This window comes from Bos indicus x Bos taurus, chromosome 16 (genome assembly GCF_003369695.1).
Source record: "Bos indicus x Bos taurus breed Angus x Brahman F1 hybrid chromosome 16, Bos_hybrid_MaternalHap_v2.0, whole genome shotgun sequence".
NCBI lineage: Eukaryota > Metazoa > Chordata > Mammalia > Artiodactyla > Bovidae > Bos > Bos indicus x Bos taurus.
In genome coordinates, this window is record NC_040091.1 from 38,090,674 (window position 1) to 38,107,954 (window position 17,281).

General features: G+C 40.0%; 1 protein-coding gene across 1 annotated transcript in view; it reads left to right on the forward strand.

Moving 5' to 3' along the window:
- The first annotated feature begins 5,779 nt into the window (after positions 1 to 5,779).
- Positions 5,780 to 17,281, forward strand: part of FMO2 (flavin containing monooxygenase 2) — a 41,530-nt gene continuing 30,028 nt past the window's right edge. Inside the window, exons 1-2 of the mRNA XM_027564781.1 lie at positions 5,780 to 5,929; positions 7,152 to 7,289. Of these exons, the coding sequence (XP_027420582.1) occupies positions 7,158 to 7,289 (132 nt within the window). The 5' untranslated portion in view covers positions 5,780 to 5,929; positions 7,152 to 7,157. The remainder of the gene's footprint in view (positions 5,930 to 7,151; positions 7,290 to 17,281) is intronic.

A 17,281-nucleotide genomic window follows, 5' to 3' on the forward strand; every position in this document is an offset into this window, starting at 1 on the left:
ATAGTGAAGTGCCCTGTTTGGGGGTCCTTTTACACCTTCAGGTCTAGATCTTCACCAGCTCAGTTTCTACAAACATCAAACTTTCAGTTCCCATCCAAGATGGATGGAGGCCAGCCTCACGGTTATGCCGTATTTGAGGGAGAAATATCTGTCCCTTAAACAAATTTACAACCAATATTGTTGTTTCCTTACCAACATCTTGCAGTTCCTGATGCCTTCAACTCCTAAGCCATCCTGACATCATCTGATTTAATTCACCTTTTTTGTGTTACCATTTCTCATGCAAATACATACGTTAACTTTCTCATTTCTGATGAATCAATTCCCATCTTCAAAAAAATGTGTTGACATGTCTTCTTCTTTTTTTTTTTTTGGTAGCTCTTTTTTTTTTTTAACTTTACAATATTGTATTGGTTTTGCCATATATCAACATGAATCCGCCACAGGTATACACGTGTTCCCCATCCTGAACCCTCCTTCCTCCTCCCTTCCCGTACCATCCCTCTGAGTCGTCCCAGTGCACCAGCCCCAAGCATTCAGTATCATTCATCGAACCTGGACTGGCAACTAGTTTCATATATGATATTATTCATGTTTCAATGTCATTCTCCCAAATCATCCCACCCTCTCCCTCTCCCACAGAGTCCACAAGACTGTTCTATACATCAGTGTCTCTTTTGTTGTCTCGTATACAGGGTTATTGTTACCATCTTTCTAAATTCCATATATATGCATTAGTATACTGTACTGGTGTTTTTCTTTCTGTCTTCTTTACTGTAATCTCCTCACCTATTCTGTGTATCCTTTGAATTTATGCTTTTTTGGGGGTATTATTATTAATATTTTAGTGGGATTTCAAGGGCAACAGAAGAGAAATGTGTTCAGTTAACCATACTTAGCCTGAAGTTCTCTTATTTACACCTGTAGTTTAATGAATAAATCTGGCGGCGGGGAGGAGTGCTTAAGGTGGAGGGCAGTGATGGGCTAAAACTGAGAGTCAGGAGACAATCAGACTTTCAGTAAGAAAGGACAACCACCTGAACTTTGATAGTAGCAGGCATAATGGAGATAAGAGGCCAAATTTCAGACAAACTAAGTTGATAGAAACAACTGCAGTTGGTTATTGGTTGTAAAGAAGTCTAACAGACACAGTATATGAGAGAAACTTGAGCAGGTTACAATTCAATAGTAGCAATGTAAGTTCTAATTTCTGTGTGGGTTGATCAGGAAAGACCCCAAAGATGGGTAAGAGTTTGATAGTTGGAAATGGAGGCAAGGTATTATGATTAATCATTATAGTTTATTTGTAACAAGTTCTACAAAGACTAGGATTTAGACGTTTTTGGTTTTTTTTAATATATTTTTTTATATTTTAACTTTACAATATTGTATTGGTTTTGCCATATATCGACATGAATAAAACTGCTATTTCATCAGATACAATCAGTTTCTGCCTTCCTGAATGGGGACTGTCATTTACCTCTTTAGGTAGATCCTCCTTTTGTTCCTTAGTTCATTGCTCCATTATTTCAGTAGTGACCATGTAAGACAAGCATCAAACACTTTCCTTAGGTGAACCCAGGATTCAGTGATGTTATCCAAATGCACAGGCTTTTTTGATGTCCTAAACAGTAACAATTGTGCTTGTTTCAACAGTTATATATTTTCATTGTTCAAAAAACTTTTAATAAAAAAAAATGAAAAATCTTATATTCACTCATGGCCTCTATCTACCAAGGTCCCATCTCCCTACTTTTCAGTTCCCATTCTCTGATCCCCTTGAGTATTCACTTTTATTAACCTCCTGAATAGCTTTTCAGTTTATTTATGCAAATATGAGAAAACTAAAATGCATTTTTGTTTTATTCTTTTGGTTTTACACCAAATATACCATGGTACATATACTGCTCTGTACCTTTCTTTTTTCATTTAATAACATATCTTGGCAAGCAGTATATAGAGAAGTTTCTCACTCCTCAAAGCTGCATATTATTTGACTATATGGATGGACTGTAATTCACTGAACCCAGTCTTCTATTGATGAACATTTTGTTTGTTTCCAGTGTTTTTCTATTTCCTTCCATTATAATCTTGTAGGATCAAATATTTTGTTTAGAAATAAAAATTGAATGTTTTAGCAAAGCCATGATCATTCAGATTTAGTGAAATGTTTGGCATTATTTTTGGTTTTGATTTTTCATAAATCTGGAGCTAGACCAATCTATGCTTAAAACCATCCATTGAATGATATATGTAAGCTTGTGTTTACTTCTAATTTGCCTTCCAGGATGCAAAAGTAGAAATGAGAATACCAAAAGTAGAAATGACAATATAGCAAAAAGGAACGTTAGGGCAGTTTTTCCCTGAGAGATAAAGAATTGAATAGAAAGATATTGGTCTTGGCAGCACAACATGCCCCAATTAGGGCATTACTCACATAGTGTTGAGGCCTCATAACTGCAACTTTGGGATGTCTTTACTGGAGCTTCCCAGGGGGCACTAGTGGCAAAGAACCAGCTTGCCAATACAGGTAGAAAAGAGACATGGGTTCTATCCCTGGGTTGGGAAGATCCCCTGGAGAAGGGCATGGCAACCTACTCCAGTATTCTTGCCTGGACTATAGCCTGCCAGGCTCCTCTATCCATGGAATTCTCTAGGCAAGAGTACTGGAGTGGGTAGCCATTCCCTTCTCCAGGGGATCTTCCCACCTGAGGGATTGAACCCAGGCCTCTGCATTGCAGGCAGATTCTTTACCATCTGAGCCACCAGGGATGCTCGTGTGTGTGTCTGTATATGTGTGTGTGTGTGTGTGTTTTAAAAGATTTTTAAAAGAATGTAAATTCCATGAGATCATTTGTCCAGGCATGGTGATATGTCAGATATAGAAATGGGTATTTGTTAGATGGAAAATTAATCCATCAACAAAATGGAATTCATGCAGCCATTTTAAAAATGCTGCTATAACTGGGACGACCCTGAGGGATGGGATGGGGAGGGAGGTGGGAGGGGGGTTCAGGATGGAGACACATGTACATCTGTGGTTGATTCATGTCAATGTATGGGAAAAACCACTACAATATTGTAAAGTAATTAGCCTCCAATTAAAATAAATAAATAAATTTTAAAAAATAAATAAAATAAAAGCACTGCTCTGAGTTTATTTGAGACTGTGTGAAATTTGTAGGTTAATTTTGACAAAAAGTTGACCTCCTTATATGGCCTTCTCATTCATAAGTATGAATTCTCTCTGTTCAGTTCAGTCACTCAGTCGTGTCCAACTCTTTGCGACCCCATGAATCGCAGCACGCCAGGCCTCCCTGTCCATCACCATTTCCTGGAGTTCACTCAGACTCACGTCCATCGAGTCAGTGATGCCATCCAGCCATCTCATCCTCTGTAGTCCCCTTCTCCTCCTGCCCCCAATCCCTCCCAGCATCAGAGTCTTTTCCAATAAGTCAACTCTTCGCATGAGGTGGTCAAAGTACTGGAGTTTCAGCTTTAGCATCATTCCTTCCAAAGAACACCCAGAAATCTCCTTTAGGATGGACTGGTTGGATCTCCTTGCAGTCCAAGGGACTCTCAAGAGTCTTCTCCAACACCACAGTTCAAAACCATCAATTCTTCGGTGCTCAGCCTTCCTCACAGTCCAACTCTCACATCCATACATGACTACAGGAAAAACCATAGCCTTGACTAGACAAACCTTTGTTGGCAAAGTAATGTCTCTGCTTTTCAATATGCTTTCTAGGTTGTTCATAACTTTCCTTCCAAGGAGTAAGCATCTTTTAATTTAATGGCTGCAGTCACCATCATGGCTGCAGTGATTTTGGACCCCCCCCAAAAAAAAGTCTGACACTGTTTCCACCATTTCCCCATCTATTTCCCATGAAGTGATGGGACCAGATGCCATGATCTTCATTTTCTGAATGTTGACCTTTAAGCCAACTTTTTCATTCTCCTCTTTCACCTTCATCAAGAGGCTTTTGAGTTCCTCTTCACCTTCTGTCATAAGGGTGGTGTCATCTGCATATCTGAGGTTATTGATATTTCTCCAGGCAATCTTAATTCCAGCTTGTGCTTCTTCCAGCCCAGTGTTTCTCATGATGTACTCTGCATCTAAGTTAAATAAGCAGGGTGACAATATACAGCCTTGATGTACTCCTCTTTCTATTTGGAACCAGTCTGTTGTTCCATGTCCAGTTCTAACTGTTGCTTCCTGACCTGCATACAAATTTCTCAAGAGGCAGGTCAGGTGGTCTGGTATTCCCAACTCTTGAAGAATTTTCCACAGTTTATTGTGATCCACACAGTTAATGGCTTTGGCATAGTCAATAAAGCAGAAATAGATGTTTTTCTGGAACTCTCTTGCTTTTTCGATGATCCAGTGGATGTTGGCAATTTGGTCTCTGGTTCCTCTGCCTTTTCTAAAACCAGCTTGAACAACTGGAAGTTCACGCTTCATGTATTGCTGAAGCCTGGCTTGGAGAATTCTGAGCATTACTTTACTAGCATGTGAGATGAGTGCAATTGTGCGGTAGTTTGAGCATTCTTTGGCATTGCCTTTCTTTGGGATTGGAATGAAAACTGACCTTTTCCAGTCCTGTGGCCACTGCTGAGTTTTCCAAATTTGCTGGCATATTGAGTGCAGCACTTTCACAGCATCATCTTTCAGGATTTGAAATAGCTCAACTGGAATTCCATCAACTCCACTAGCTTTGTTCGTAGTGATGCTTCCTAAGGCCCACTTGACTTCACATTCCAGGATGTCTGGTTCTAGGTGAGTGATCACACCATTGTGCTTATCTGGGTCATGAAGATCTTTTTTGTATAGTTCTTCTATGTATTCTTGCCACCTCTTCTTACTATCTTCTGCTTCTGTTAGGTCCATACCATTTCTGTCCTTTATCGAGCCCATCTTTGCATGAAATGTTCCCTTGGTATCTCTAATTTTCTTGAAGAGATCTCTAGTCTTTCCCATTCTGTTATTTTCCTCTATTTCTTTGCATTGATCGCTGAGGAAGGCTTTTTTTATCTCTTCTTGCTATTCTTTGGAACTCTGCATTCAGATGCTTATATCTTTCCTTTTCTCCTTTGCTTTTCACTTCAAAATTTAGTTCTTTTGCACTGTTCTTATTATGACTAATATTATTTTGGAATGTTTTGAATAAATATGATTTTTTTGCATTATGTCCTCTAATGTATATGTATGACCTATGGAAATCTACTGAATTTATTTTAGTATTGTTATATTGGGTTTTGGTATTTCCTTTTCTATTCATCCACTTTGCTAAACCTGTGCCATTTTTAAACATTTTATGTGCTTCTATATTACATTATCCAATTAATGGTTGTTGTTAAAGTGTATTTTGGAGTTATTATTTAAAAAAAATAAATACACATATTCAGTGTTTTATAAAAAAATGCTGCTATAGATATAAAGGTATTGCTATATTGTAGAGTGAAAAATCAAGTTGGAAATTATATGTAGAGTGCGATTCCATTTTTGTTTATGTGTATGTATTATCTACATATATAGATATGAAAGATAAACAAAAATGTTATGGTGGATAAAGGAATAATTTGGGTTTCTTTTTATGAGCATATTTGCTAACTTGTTAATGAGCATTGATTATATCCATTATATCAATAAAGAGGATTTTTAAACTCTCTGTATGATACATGGGCACCTGTACGATGCTGTTACTGTAACCTTTACCTTGGATCTCAGGATATAAGCCTCTTGCTTCATTTCAGGACTCCTGACAAAGACTTTGAAGTTTCAGCTGGCAGAATGCCAGAGGAGGAGGCGGAGGACTGCAAGCTCCTATTGCCCACAGGTTCCTCTGACTCTTAAAACGCTTCTGATTACCTCCCAGCACAAAATCTACACAGAAAACTACTGTCAGCGCACTCAAAGACAAAAACAGAGGTAAGGATGATAGCTGGGGAAAAAGACTCAAAAACAAAAGTTCGGTACTCTGAAGAACTTAACTGAAGAGGAAGCGGGGAGCGGGCCCAGCGTAGCCGCGCGGGAGCTACGTCTCCTGTTTGAGCTGGAAGCCGGTTCTCGCTCACATTCTCCGTAACAGGGCGAGGAGGGGGAGCGTTTATCAGAGGGCTCCGGTTCCCGCGCTCCCGCCCCTGCTGCGTAATCTCGCCCAGCACCTTTCCTTCCCTCTTGATTATGGCTTGACGAACCCTTAAGGACTCGTCGGCCAACGTCTGGAGAAGAAGGAGAACCCTCTACTCTAGGGCAGTAATGACAGTACTTGGAAGATGACGGGTCTAGTCATCCTTGCACAAGGAAAGCCTTCTGCTCGCTTTGGGGACTCTGAATGTTGGGACTCCTCGGCACTGAAGTACTGAAGTCTAGCTTATTCTCAGTCTCTTGAAAACTGTGTTCATTGTTTGACAGTACAGGCACAGGTGAGAAAGACTGCAGGTTCATTTCCAGACCCTCCAAATAACGTGTCACACAAATTCTTTTCCTTCCCAATGTTAGGTTTATATTATACTGCACTTTATTTAAAGTGTGCAGTACCATTATGTCTTGGGCTTCCCTGATACCTCAGTTGTGGTTAAGAATCTGCCTCCAATGCGGGAGACCTGAGTTCGATCCCTGGGTTGGGAAAATCCCCTGGAGAAGGAAATGGCAACCCACTCCAGGGTTCTTGCCTGGAGAATCCCAGGGACGGGGGAGCCCAGTGGGCTGCCATCTATGGGGTCGCACAGAGTCGGACAGGACTGAAGCGACTTAGCAGCAGCAGCAGCAGCATGTCTTTATTAAGGGGGAAGTGGTAGTCTCTCATGCAAAAAGAAAAAAGACACACTGAATAAAATTGTTTCAAAATAAAATTTCAAAAAAAGGAACTTAACTGAAGACTGGCTCATATCCCTGGTACTATGTTTTTGAATCGGTTGGCTTTGTTAAATAGGTTGCTTTTAAACGTTAAACCAAGACGTGACACAACTTGGCTTCTTTCAAGGGGAAGAGGAGACTGGGATTTGATTGGTGAGGCATTTTATTCAAATAGTGCTGCTTATTAAATGACCACTGCTACAGCATTTAAAGCCAGTTACTGTCCACACAATAAGGACGGTCTTACCTGTTGCCTCAGTGAAGCAGCATTAATTGATCAACTCCTTGACAGGATACCATGGCAAAGAAGGTGGCAGTGATTGGAGCTGGGGTCAGCGGCCTGGCCTCTCTCAAGTGCTGTGTGGATGAGGGACTCGAACCCACTTGCTTTGAGAGGACTGAAGATATTGGAGGACTGTGGAGATTCAAAGTAAGTGAGATCTTCTTGTTTCTTGAACAGGTTGTTCTGCTATTGTAGGGTGATTCATACTACTGAGACACCTTGGCTTTTCTTTAGCAGTTTTGATCAGATTTACTTCAAGCAGGAACTAAAGAAATAGGCTGGTGCCCAGGTAGCCAACACGACATGTGAAAGAATCTTTTCCTCTGGATGCAACGATTGTCTTGCAGCCCACATTTTTGTTATTCTCAAAGCAATATAATGATATTAGAGAACATTTTACAAAATAGAAGTGAGAGGCATTCTGTTCAAGACACGACTTATAGTCTAACCATTGAGCACTTGCTTTTTCAGAGAGGGAGCTCTTATTACTGCTGACTTTTTTCTGACAATAAAATAAACAACGTTTGCTTGGCTTTCTGATAACATTCTAGTGTAACTATGGGCACTCTTGAAGTATCTATTGTTATTGTTCAGTCGCTCAGTCATGTCCAAGTCTGCAACCCCACAGACTGCAGCACACCAGGCTTCCCTATCCTTGAAGTATACTATACTTTTTATATGTATAAAAGTATATGTTTTTATACTTTTATATGTATAAGAGTATATACATATAAAAGTATGCTTATAAAAGTATATAGTTTTATACTATACTATACTTTTTAATGATATTTTACTCATTAAATTTATTCCATTAGCCAAACTCAAATACTGGTAATACTAGTTGTCCCTCCTGTATATGAGACAGCAAAAGAGACACTGATGTATAGAACAGTCTTTTGGACCCTGTGGGAGAGGGAGAGGGTGGGATGATTTGGGAGAATGGCATTGAAATATGTATAATAAATAAATAAATTACTCAGGTGAAAAAAAAATTAAAGAAAGATACAAAGATAGATAGCTATAAAGATTTATAACTATTTCTTCCCATAATCTTTTAAGTAAATAATTAGCTGGCCATCTCCTAGGTGTGAGACCTTGAGCAAGTTATTTACATTCCTGTGTCTTAGTTTTCTCAGCTGTATAATGAGGAACAACAGAAAAGTATGATTATCTCATAGTACTGTTTTAAAAATAAAGGAAGATATTTTATGCAAAGAACTTCAAATATGGCAAACATTAGCTATGATACCTATATTCATATTTTATATACAAGCAAACAGAAGCTGATGGAGGTTAAATGACTGGTCACTCAGCTGTAGGAACCAACATTCAAACCTTAGTCTCCATGACACCTAAGCAGAAGCCCCTGCTGCTGCTACTGCTAAGCTGCTTCAGTCGTATCCAACTCTGTGCAACCCCATAGATGGCAACCTACCAGGCTCCCCTGCCCCTAGGATTTTCCAGGCAAGAACACTGGAGTGGGTTGCCATTTCCTTCTCCAATGCATGAAAGTGAAAAGTGAAAGTGAAGCCGCTCAGTCGTGTCTGACCCTCAGCGACCCCATGGACTGCAGCCTACCAGGCTCCTCCATCCATGGGATTTTCAAGGCAAGAGTACTGGAGTGGTGTGCCATTGCCTTCTCCGAAGCAGGAGCCCCTACTTATAACCATAATTTGCATTCCTGCTCAGAAAGGTTAAACAAATTTTTATGTCAGAACTCAAGAGCAGTGATTTTCAGATTATGTATCAAGTACATTCAAATGAGATATTAAAACTGGTGGGAACACTCCAGACACAAGTGAAAGATTTTGAGTGCATGAAAGCAGACTCTCACACCAGCAGAGACCATCCAAAGGGCTCTCACTACAAGCTGACTCATCAAGGAGATGGCAAGAACATCTAACATGTGTGCTTTCCCAGTTCAAAATGACTCTTGTGCCAAGAGGAATTTTTTGGCATTGGGTTTCTCAACTGTATATAATTATAAGACATGCCTAGAAGGTTTCTTAAAGATATGGGTTCTTGGACACCAGCCCAGACTTACTGAGTCAAAATCTTTTGAGGCAGGGAATCTATATATATATATATATATATATATATATATATTTTTTTTTTACATGAGTCCCAAATAAATCCTATGATGAGACAAATTCAGCAAACATTGCTCAAATACCAAACAAAAAAATCTGTGTTTTCAACTATTCAAGCACACTCAGAGCTAATAATGAAGATATTGATCCTTATACAAAACAGTAACTGCTGAGAAGAAACTGGAAAACAGCTTGAATCACATTCATTTCTTACTAACAACTAATCATTAGAATCATTATAGCTTTACCTGAGAGGGTGCTGTGATTAAATGGAAATTTCTGTCTTACCCAAGGATGTGTTATTTTGCCTACTCTGGGTTCACATATAGATTCCATTTCAGATATTTTCCCCAGGTAGATTTTTTTTTTCACCTAAGAAAGAAACATGAAATTTCAATGAGTCCATGTTTAATGATAAATTTGTCATTGCTTTGTTTTATTACCCAATTTGGGATTTACTATCAAAGAGCCAAATGTCTCTTATTTAATTATCATTAACTTGGACACAGAAGAGTAAGAGTTTTTTTGAGAGGTCTATCAAAAATATGACTTGATGGGTGGTAGGAGAAGGCAGTGTAGGAACATCCTGAACTTACTTCCTCCCATGTACACAACAAATCCACAGCTACATATGGAGCAACTCTCTCTGGGAAGGACCTGAAAATGAGCTGAAAAGCCTGCCACAACAAAGAATAAAGGGGCTGCATTGAGACAGGTAGGAGAAGCAAAGGCATTATCTTTCCCCAAACCCCATCCTTGGCAGAGCAACACACATGTGGGAGGGATCTCATGAACAGAGCACTTCTTCCTGAAAAGTGAAGGGTTTGTGCCCCACATCAGGCTCCCCAACCCTTGGGACCTGCTCTGGAGAGACCAGCCTCCAAAATGTCTGACTTTGAAAAGCAACAGGGCTTTCATCTAAGAGAATATTAGGCTTGTAGGGAATGGGGATTCTGCTCTTAAAGAGCTCGTGCACAGACTCATTTGCCCTGGAATCCAGTACAAAGCAGCAGTGTGTGAAGTGCCTAGACCATATGTGAAGGAGTTTCATTTACTAGTCTTAGAGCATCTGCCAGAGGTGCAGGAACTTGTTGGGACTGTCGCTGGAGATGGAGGCACTAGCCAGAACCATTTTTGCATTCTCCCCTCCATTACTAGCACCGCTTGCTGCTCACTGCACCCTGCCCATACACTGATCCTTTGGTCCTACTAAAGCCTGCTAATCAAGTACCCTGACCCCCAAGCCACTCCCAGGGCTCCACCAAAGCTGGTGGGTAGGTGCAGACCACACAGTGGATGCCCCTGGCATGCTTGGCTCTGAAGACCAGCACAGGGTGGATTATGTTCTGGGTTCCACAGTCTGACAAAAAAAATAAGACAGAGAGTTCTTGGCACCTCAACAACTGGGGCCTATTAAAAACTTTGACTGCTCAGATACTCAGAAGGCTTGAGAGACAGCCAAGGGGTAGGGCAAGGTAAAATGATAAGTTTCTTCTCTTACACAATGCCACTCCTTCAATACTGGGTGAGATAGCTGTTTTACCTGGTACATAGAAACCAACTCAGAGACAGAGAAATGTTCCAAATGAAATAACAATAAAACCCCAGGGGGAAAAAAAAAAACCATAATGAAGCCTATATGGGAAAAGAATCTAAAAAAGAAATAAAAGTAGATATATGTATAATTGAATCACTTTGCTGTACACCTGAAACTAACACAACATTGTAAGTCAACTATATGCCAATAAAAATGTTTTAAACTTAATGAAACAAGATATATAATTTATCTGTAAAGCCCTAAAAGTCATGGTCATAAAACACTGAAAAGAATGAATAAACACAGCAAGAAGTTCAGCAAAAAGACAGAAAATGTATCAAACATTTCAGTACAGCAAAAAGATAGAAAAGTACCAAACAGAAGCCTTAGAGCTGAAGAATATAATAGCTAAACTGAAGAATACACTGAAGAGGTTCAACAGCAGACTAGATGAAGCAAAGAAAGAATCGATGATCTGGAAGACAGGGTAGTGGAATTCACCAAAACAGAGCAGCAAAAAGAATTTAAAAAGTGAAGACAGCTTAAGGGACCTAGGGGGCAGCATCAAATGGAGTAACATTTGGATTGTAGATGTCTCAGGAGAAGAGAGAGAGAAGGGCACAGAAAACTTATTTGAAGAAGTAATGGCTGAAAACACCCCTAACCTCAGGAAGGAAACAGATGTCTGTCAGAATGGCTATCAGTTAAACACACACACACACACATAACAAATGTTGGCAAAGATGTAGAGAAAAGGAACTTCCACACACTGGTAGTGGAAACGTAAATTGGTGCATGCAGCCACAGTGGAAAACAGTACAGTTTCTCAAAAAACTAAACTAGAACTTAACCATATGACCCAGCAATACCATTTCTGATTATTTATCTGAAAAAAAAAAAAAACACTAATTCAAAAAGATACATGCACCCCAATGTTCATAGCAGCATTGTGTACAATTGGCAGGATATGGAAGCAACATAAGTATGCACCAACAGATGAATGGATAAAGAAGATGTGATGTGTGTGTGTATACTATGTATACTATGTATATATATATAATATATACATACATAATGAAATACTATTTAGCCATAAAAAATAATAAAATTTTGCCATTTGCAACAATATGAATGGACTTGGAGAGTATTGTGCTAAGTGAAATGTCAGACAGAGAAAAACAAATACTATATGATTTCACTTATATGTAGAATCTAAAAAATAAAGCAAACTGTTGAATATAACAAAACAGAAACAGACTCACTGCTATAGAGAACAAACCAGTGGTTACCAGTAGGGAGAGGGAGGATGGGAAGGGGGAAAGGAGTAGGAGATTAGGAGGTACAAACTGTTAGGTATAAAATAAACTATTCTATTTAGTTGCTAAGTTGTGTCCAGCTCTTCTGTGACCCCATGGACTCCAACCTGTGAGACTCCTCTAACCATGGGATTTTCTAGGAAAGAATACTGGACTGGGTTGCCATTTCCTTCTCCATAAATAAGCTGTAGTGAATATTTTGTAACTATAAATGGAGTATAATCTTTAAAAATTCTGAACCACTCTGTTATATACCTAAAACTTACATAATATTTTACATCAAATATACCTCAATTTTAAAAATATTTTTAACAAAAGTGGTTGAAAAACTATAACTACAATGATTATCTAAAGGATACACAGAAAAGACATAAAATGTGACATTAAAACATAAAATGTGGGGGGTAATATGAACATGGCTGAGTATGACTGAGTCCCTTTGCCGTCCACCTGAAACTATCACAACATTATTAACTGGCTATACTCCAATACAAAATAAAAAGTTTAATAAAAAATAAAATAGAGACTGAAAAAGCAATTGAAAATATCAATAAAAGAGTTGACTCTTTGAAAAATAAACAAAATTGATAAAACTTTAAACTAAGTAAAAAAGAGGATTCAAATGAGTAAAATTAGAAAAAAATAAGAGTTAAAACTAATACCAAAGAAGTACAAATGATCATAAAATACTACTATGAATAATTATATGTCAACAAATTGAACAACCTAGAAAATATGGACAAATTCCTAGAAACATACAATCTTCTAAGACTAAATCATGAAGAAACAGAAAATCTAAACAGGCTGTTACTAGTAAGGAGATTGAATCAGATTAATTGAATCAGTTAAAACAAACAAAAAAACTTAACAAAAGTCCAGGACCAGATGATTTCACTGGTGAAATCTACCAAGCGTTCAAAAAATATTTATTACATATCCTTCCCTATTTAATACCTAACTTCTCCAAAAATCTGAACAGGAGGGAACACTTCAAATCTTATTTTATGAGATCAGAATTACTTTGACACCAAAACAAGACAAGAATACCACAAAAAAGAAAATTATAGACCTATATTCCTAATGAACATGGATGCAAAAATCCTCAGCAAAATATTAACAAACTGAATTCAATAATATATTAAAAAGATTATATACCATGGTTAAGCAGGATTTATTCTAGGAATGCAAAGATAGTTCAACATACTCAAATCAGTCAGTGTGATATACCACCTTAACAAAATGAAGGACAAAAATCATGATCTTTTCAATAGATACAAAAAACTTTTGACAAAATTTAACATCCATTTACAGAAAAAAAAATTCTCAATGAGTATAGATGAAATATACCCCAACATAATAAAGGTGGTATGACTAGCCTATAGCTAACTGCATATTCAATGATGAAAAACTGAAATCTTTTAAGATCAAAACAAAGATGCCCACTCTTCCTAATTTCATTCAACATAGTATTGACTGGAAGTCCTAGCCAGAGTAGCTAGTTAGAAAAAAGAAATAAAAGGCATCCAAACTGGAAAGAAGAAGTAAATTGTAACTGTTGTGGATAATATGATTCTTATATATAGACTATAGACTATATATATATACTGCTGCTGCTGCTAAGTCGCTTCAGTCGTTTCTGTCTGTGCAACCCCATAGACAGAAGCCCAACAGGCTCCCCCGTCCCTGGGATTCTCCAGGCAAGAATACTGGAGTGCGTTGCCATTTCCTTCTCCAATGCATGAAAGTGAAAAGTGAAAGTGAAGTCGCCCAGTCGTGTCCGACTCTTAGCGACCCCATGGACTGCAGCCTACGAGGCTCCTCCATCCCTGGGATTTTCCAGGCAAGAGTACTGGAGTGGGGTGCCATTGCCTTCTCCAATATATATGTATATGTAAATAGATGAATGTGTATATATGTGTGTGTATATATATACATATATGTATATGTGTGTGTATATATATAGATATACATATATATATACACACCCTCTAAAGACGCCACCAAAAAAAATTAGAACAAATTCAGTTGCAGGTATAAAATTAATGTACAGAAGTCTATAGTTTTTTATACACTAAGAATGAACTATCAGAAAAATAAATTATGAAAATAACCCTATTAATAATTGTGTCAAAAAGAATAAATTAAGTACACTTAACTATGAAAGTGAAATATCTGTACATTGAAAATTATAAGATATTAATGAAAGAAGTTGAAGAAGACACAAATAAATGGAAAGATATTCCATGCCGACCAATTGGAAGAATTAATATTGTGAAAATGTCCATATTACCCAAAGCAATCTAAGGATTCGATGCAATCTCTATCAAAATTCCAACGGCATTTTCACAGAAATGTAACAAGCAATCCTAAAATTTTTAGGACCATAAAAGATCATTTTATATAACAAAGATCCTAAAATTTGCATAGAATCCAGACAAGATCAGCCAAAGGTGGAGAAGCTCTATACAGTCAGCAAAAACAAGACCTGGAGCTGACTGTGGCTCAGATCATGAACTCCTTATTACCAAATTCAGAGTTAAATTGAAAAAAGTAGGGAAAACCACTAGACCATTCAGGTATGCTGCTGCTACTGCTAAGTCGCTTCAGTCATGACTGATTCTGTGGGACCCCATAGATGGCAGCCCACCAGGCTCCCCATCCCTGGGATTCTCCAGGCAAGAACAGTGGAGTGGGTTGCCATTTCCTTCTCCATTCAGGTATGACCTAAATCACATCCCTTATGATTATACAGTGGAAGTGACCAATAGATTCAAGGGATTAGATCTGATAGACAGATAGCCTGAAGAATTATGGACGGAAGTTCGTGACATTGTACAGGAGGCAGTGAAAAAGAAATGCAAAGTGGCAAAATGGTTGCCCAAGGAGGCCTTACAAATAGCAGAGAAAAGAAGAGAAGCAAAAGGCAAAGGAGAAAAGGAAAGATATACCCATTTGAATGCAGAGTTCCAAAGAATGGAGAGATAAGAAAGCCTTCCTCAGTGATCAGGGCAAAGAAATAGAGGAAAATAATAGAATGGGAAAGACTAAAGATCTCTTCAAGACAATTAGAGATACCAAGGGAACATTTCATGCAAAGATGGGCACAATAAAGGACAGAAATGGTATGGACCTAATAGAAGCAGAAGATATTAAGAAGAGGTGGCAAGAATACACAGAACTATACAAAAAAGATCTTCATGACCCAGATAACCATGATGGTGTGATCACTAAGCATCACTACAAATAAAGCTAGTGGAGGTGATGGAATTCCTGTTGAGCTATTTCAAAACCTAAAAGATGATGCTGTGAAAGTGCTGCAGTCAATATGCCAGCAAATATGGAAAGCTCAGCAGTGGCCACAGGACAGGAAAAGAGCAATTTTCATTCCAATCCCAAAGAAAGGCAATGCCAAAGAACGCTCAAACTACCGCACAATTGCACTCATCTCAAACGCTAGCAAGAAAGTGAAAGTGAAGTCACTCAGTCGTGTCCGACCCTCAGCGACCCCATGGACTGTAGCCTAGGAGACTCCTCCATCCATGGGATTTTCCAGGCAAGAGTACTAGAGTGGGTTGCCATTTTCTTCTGCAGTGGATCTTCCTGACCCGGGTCTCCCGCCTTGTAGGCAGACATTTTACCATCTAAGCCACCAGGGAAGTTTCAGGAAAAAAAAAAAGGCAAGGAGCGGCACACGGCCCCACCGCGGGGCCGGCACACCCACCCCCAACAGAGAGGAGGGGTGGGTGGGGAGGGGGTTCTGCCCACGTGCTCTGGCGGTGGCCACTGCGCACTCGGGAGGGGTAGCGGCTGTCCCTCTCGGATCGCTAGAGAAGGCTTTCTCACCGAGGGCGTGCCGTCCCTCACCCAGATCGTCTCTCCTTCGGGCCCATGGAGGCGCTCCAGGAGCTGCCAGTCCTCAGCTGGGCGGGAGGGGTCTGCGGCACAGGTAAGCGGACGACCACACAGGAGCGTGTGCGCGGTCAGGGCCGTAGCAGAGCCTGCGTCCCGCCCCCTGCAAGGCCTCATCCGTCAGCCTCCACGACGACGGGAACAGGCACACCTCTCCTACCGTCTCTACCCACCCCCCTAAAGAGAGCCACTCATGGGTCACACACACCATTGCGGCAGGGACCCAAGGGGGACACCGGATTAAGGGAAACAACACCACTGCTCGGCCTCAGGCACCAGAGGGACGACCTGGAGCGCTCCAGGGGCACCACCGAGGGTCAAATGAGGCACGCTCACACACCCACGTGGCGTGCGCAGCGCCGCAGTGGCACAGCCCTCCCCACCGCGGGGAGGGCCCGCTCGCGGGGCACCCGCGGAGAAGGCGAAGCGAGAGCATCTGCTGTGTCAGAAGACCAACGGCCCACTGACGCCCCAAGGCGGGGGACAGGAGACCTAAGGACAGGGCCAAAGGCCGCCCAACCCCTGCCTTCCTCACCCTCCCCAACGGGCAGGGGGAAAGACAGGCGAGGGGCCGCGGACAGACCAAGAAGAGCGGACACGTTCACCGGGTTCATTACCCTAGCAAAGTAGTGCTCAAAATTCTCCAATCCAGGCTTCAACATTATGTGAAGCATGAACTTCCAAATGTTCAAGCTGGATTTAGAAAAGCCAGAGGAGCCAGAGATCAAATTGCCAACAACTGTTGGATCATTGAAAAAAGCAAGAGAGTTCCGGGAAAACATCTACTTCTGCTTTATTGATTATGCCAAAGCCTTTGACTGTGTGGATCACAACAAACTGTGGAAAATTCTTCAAGAGACAAGAATACAGACCACCTTACCCACCTCCTAAGAAACCTATACGCAGGTCAGGAAGCAACAGTTAAAACTGGACATGGAACAACAGACTGGTCCCAAATCAGGAAAGGAGTACATCAAGGCTGTATATTGTCATCCTGCTTATTTAACCTATATGCAGAGTACTTCATGAGAAACGCTGGGCTAGATGAAGCACAAACTGGAATCAAGATTGCTGGGAGAAATATCAATAACCTCAGATATGCAGATGATACCACCCTTATGGCAGAAAGCGAAGAAGAACTAAAGAGCCTCTTGATGAAAGTGAAAGAGGAGAGTGAAAAAGGTGGCTTAAAACTCAACGTTCAGAAAACTAATCATGGCATCTGGTCCCATCATGTAATGGCAAATAGAGAAACAATGGAAACAGTGACAGACTTTACTTTTTTGG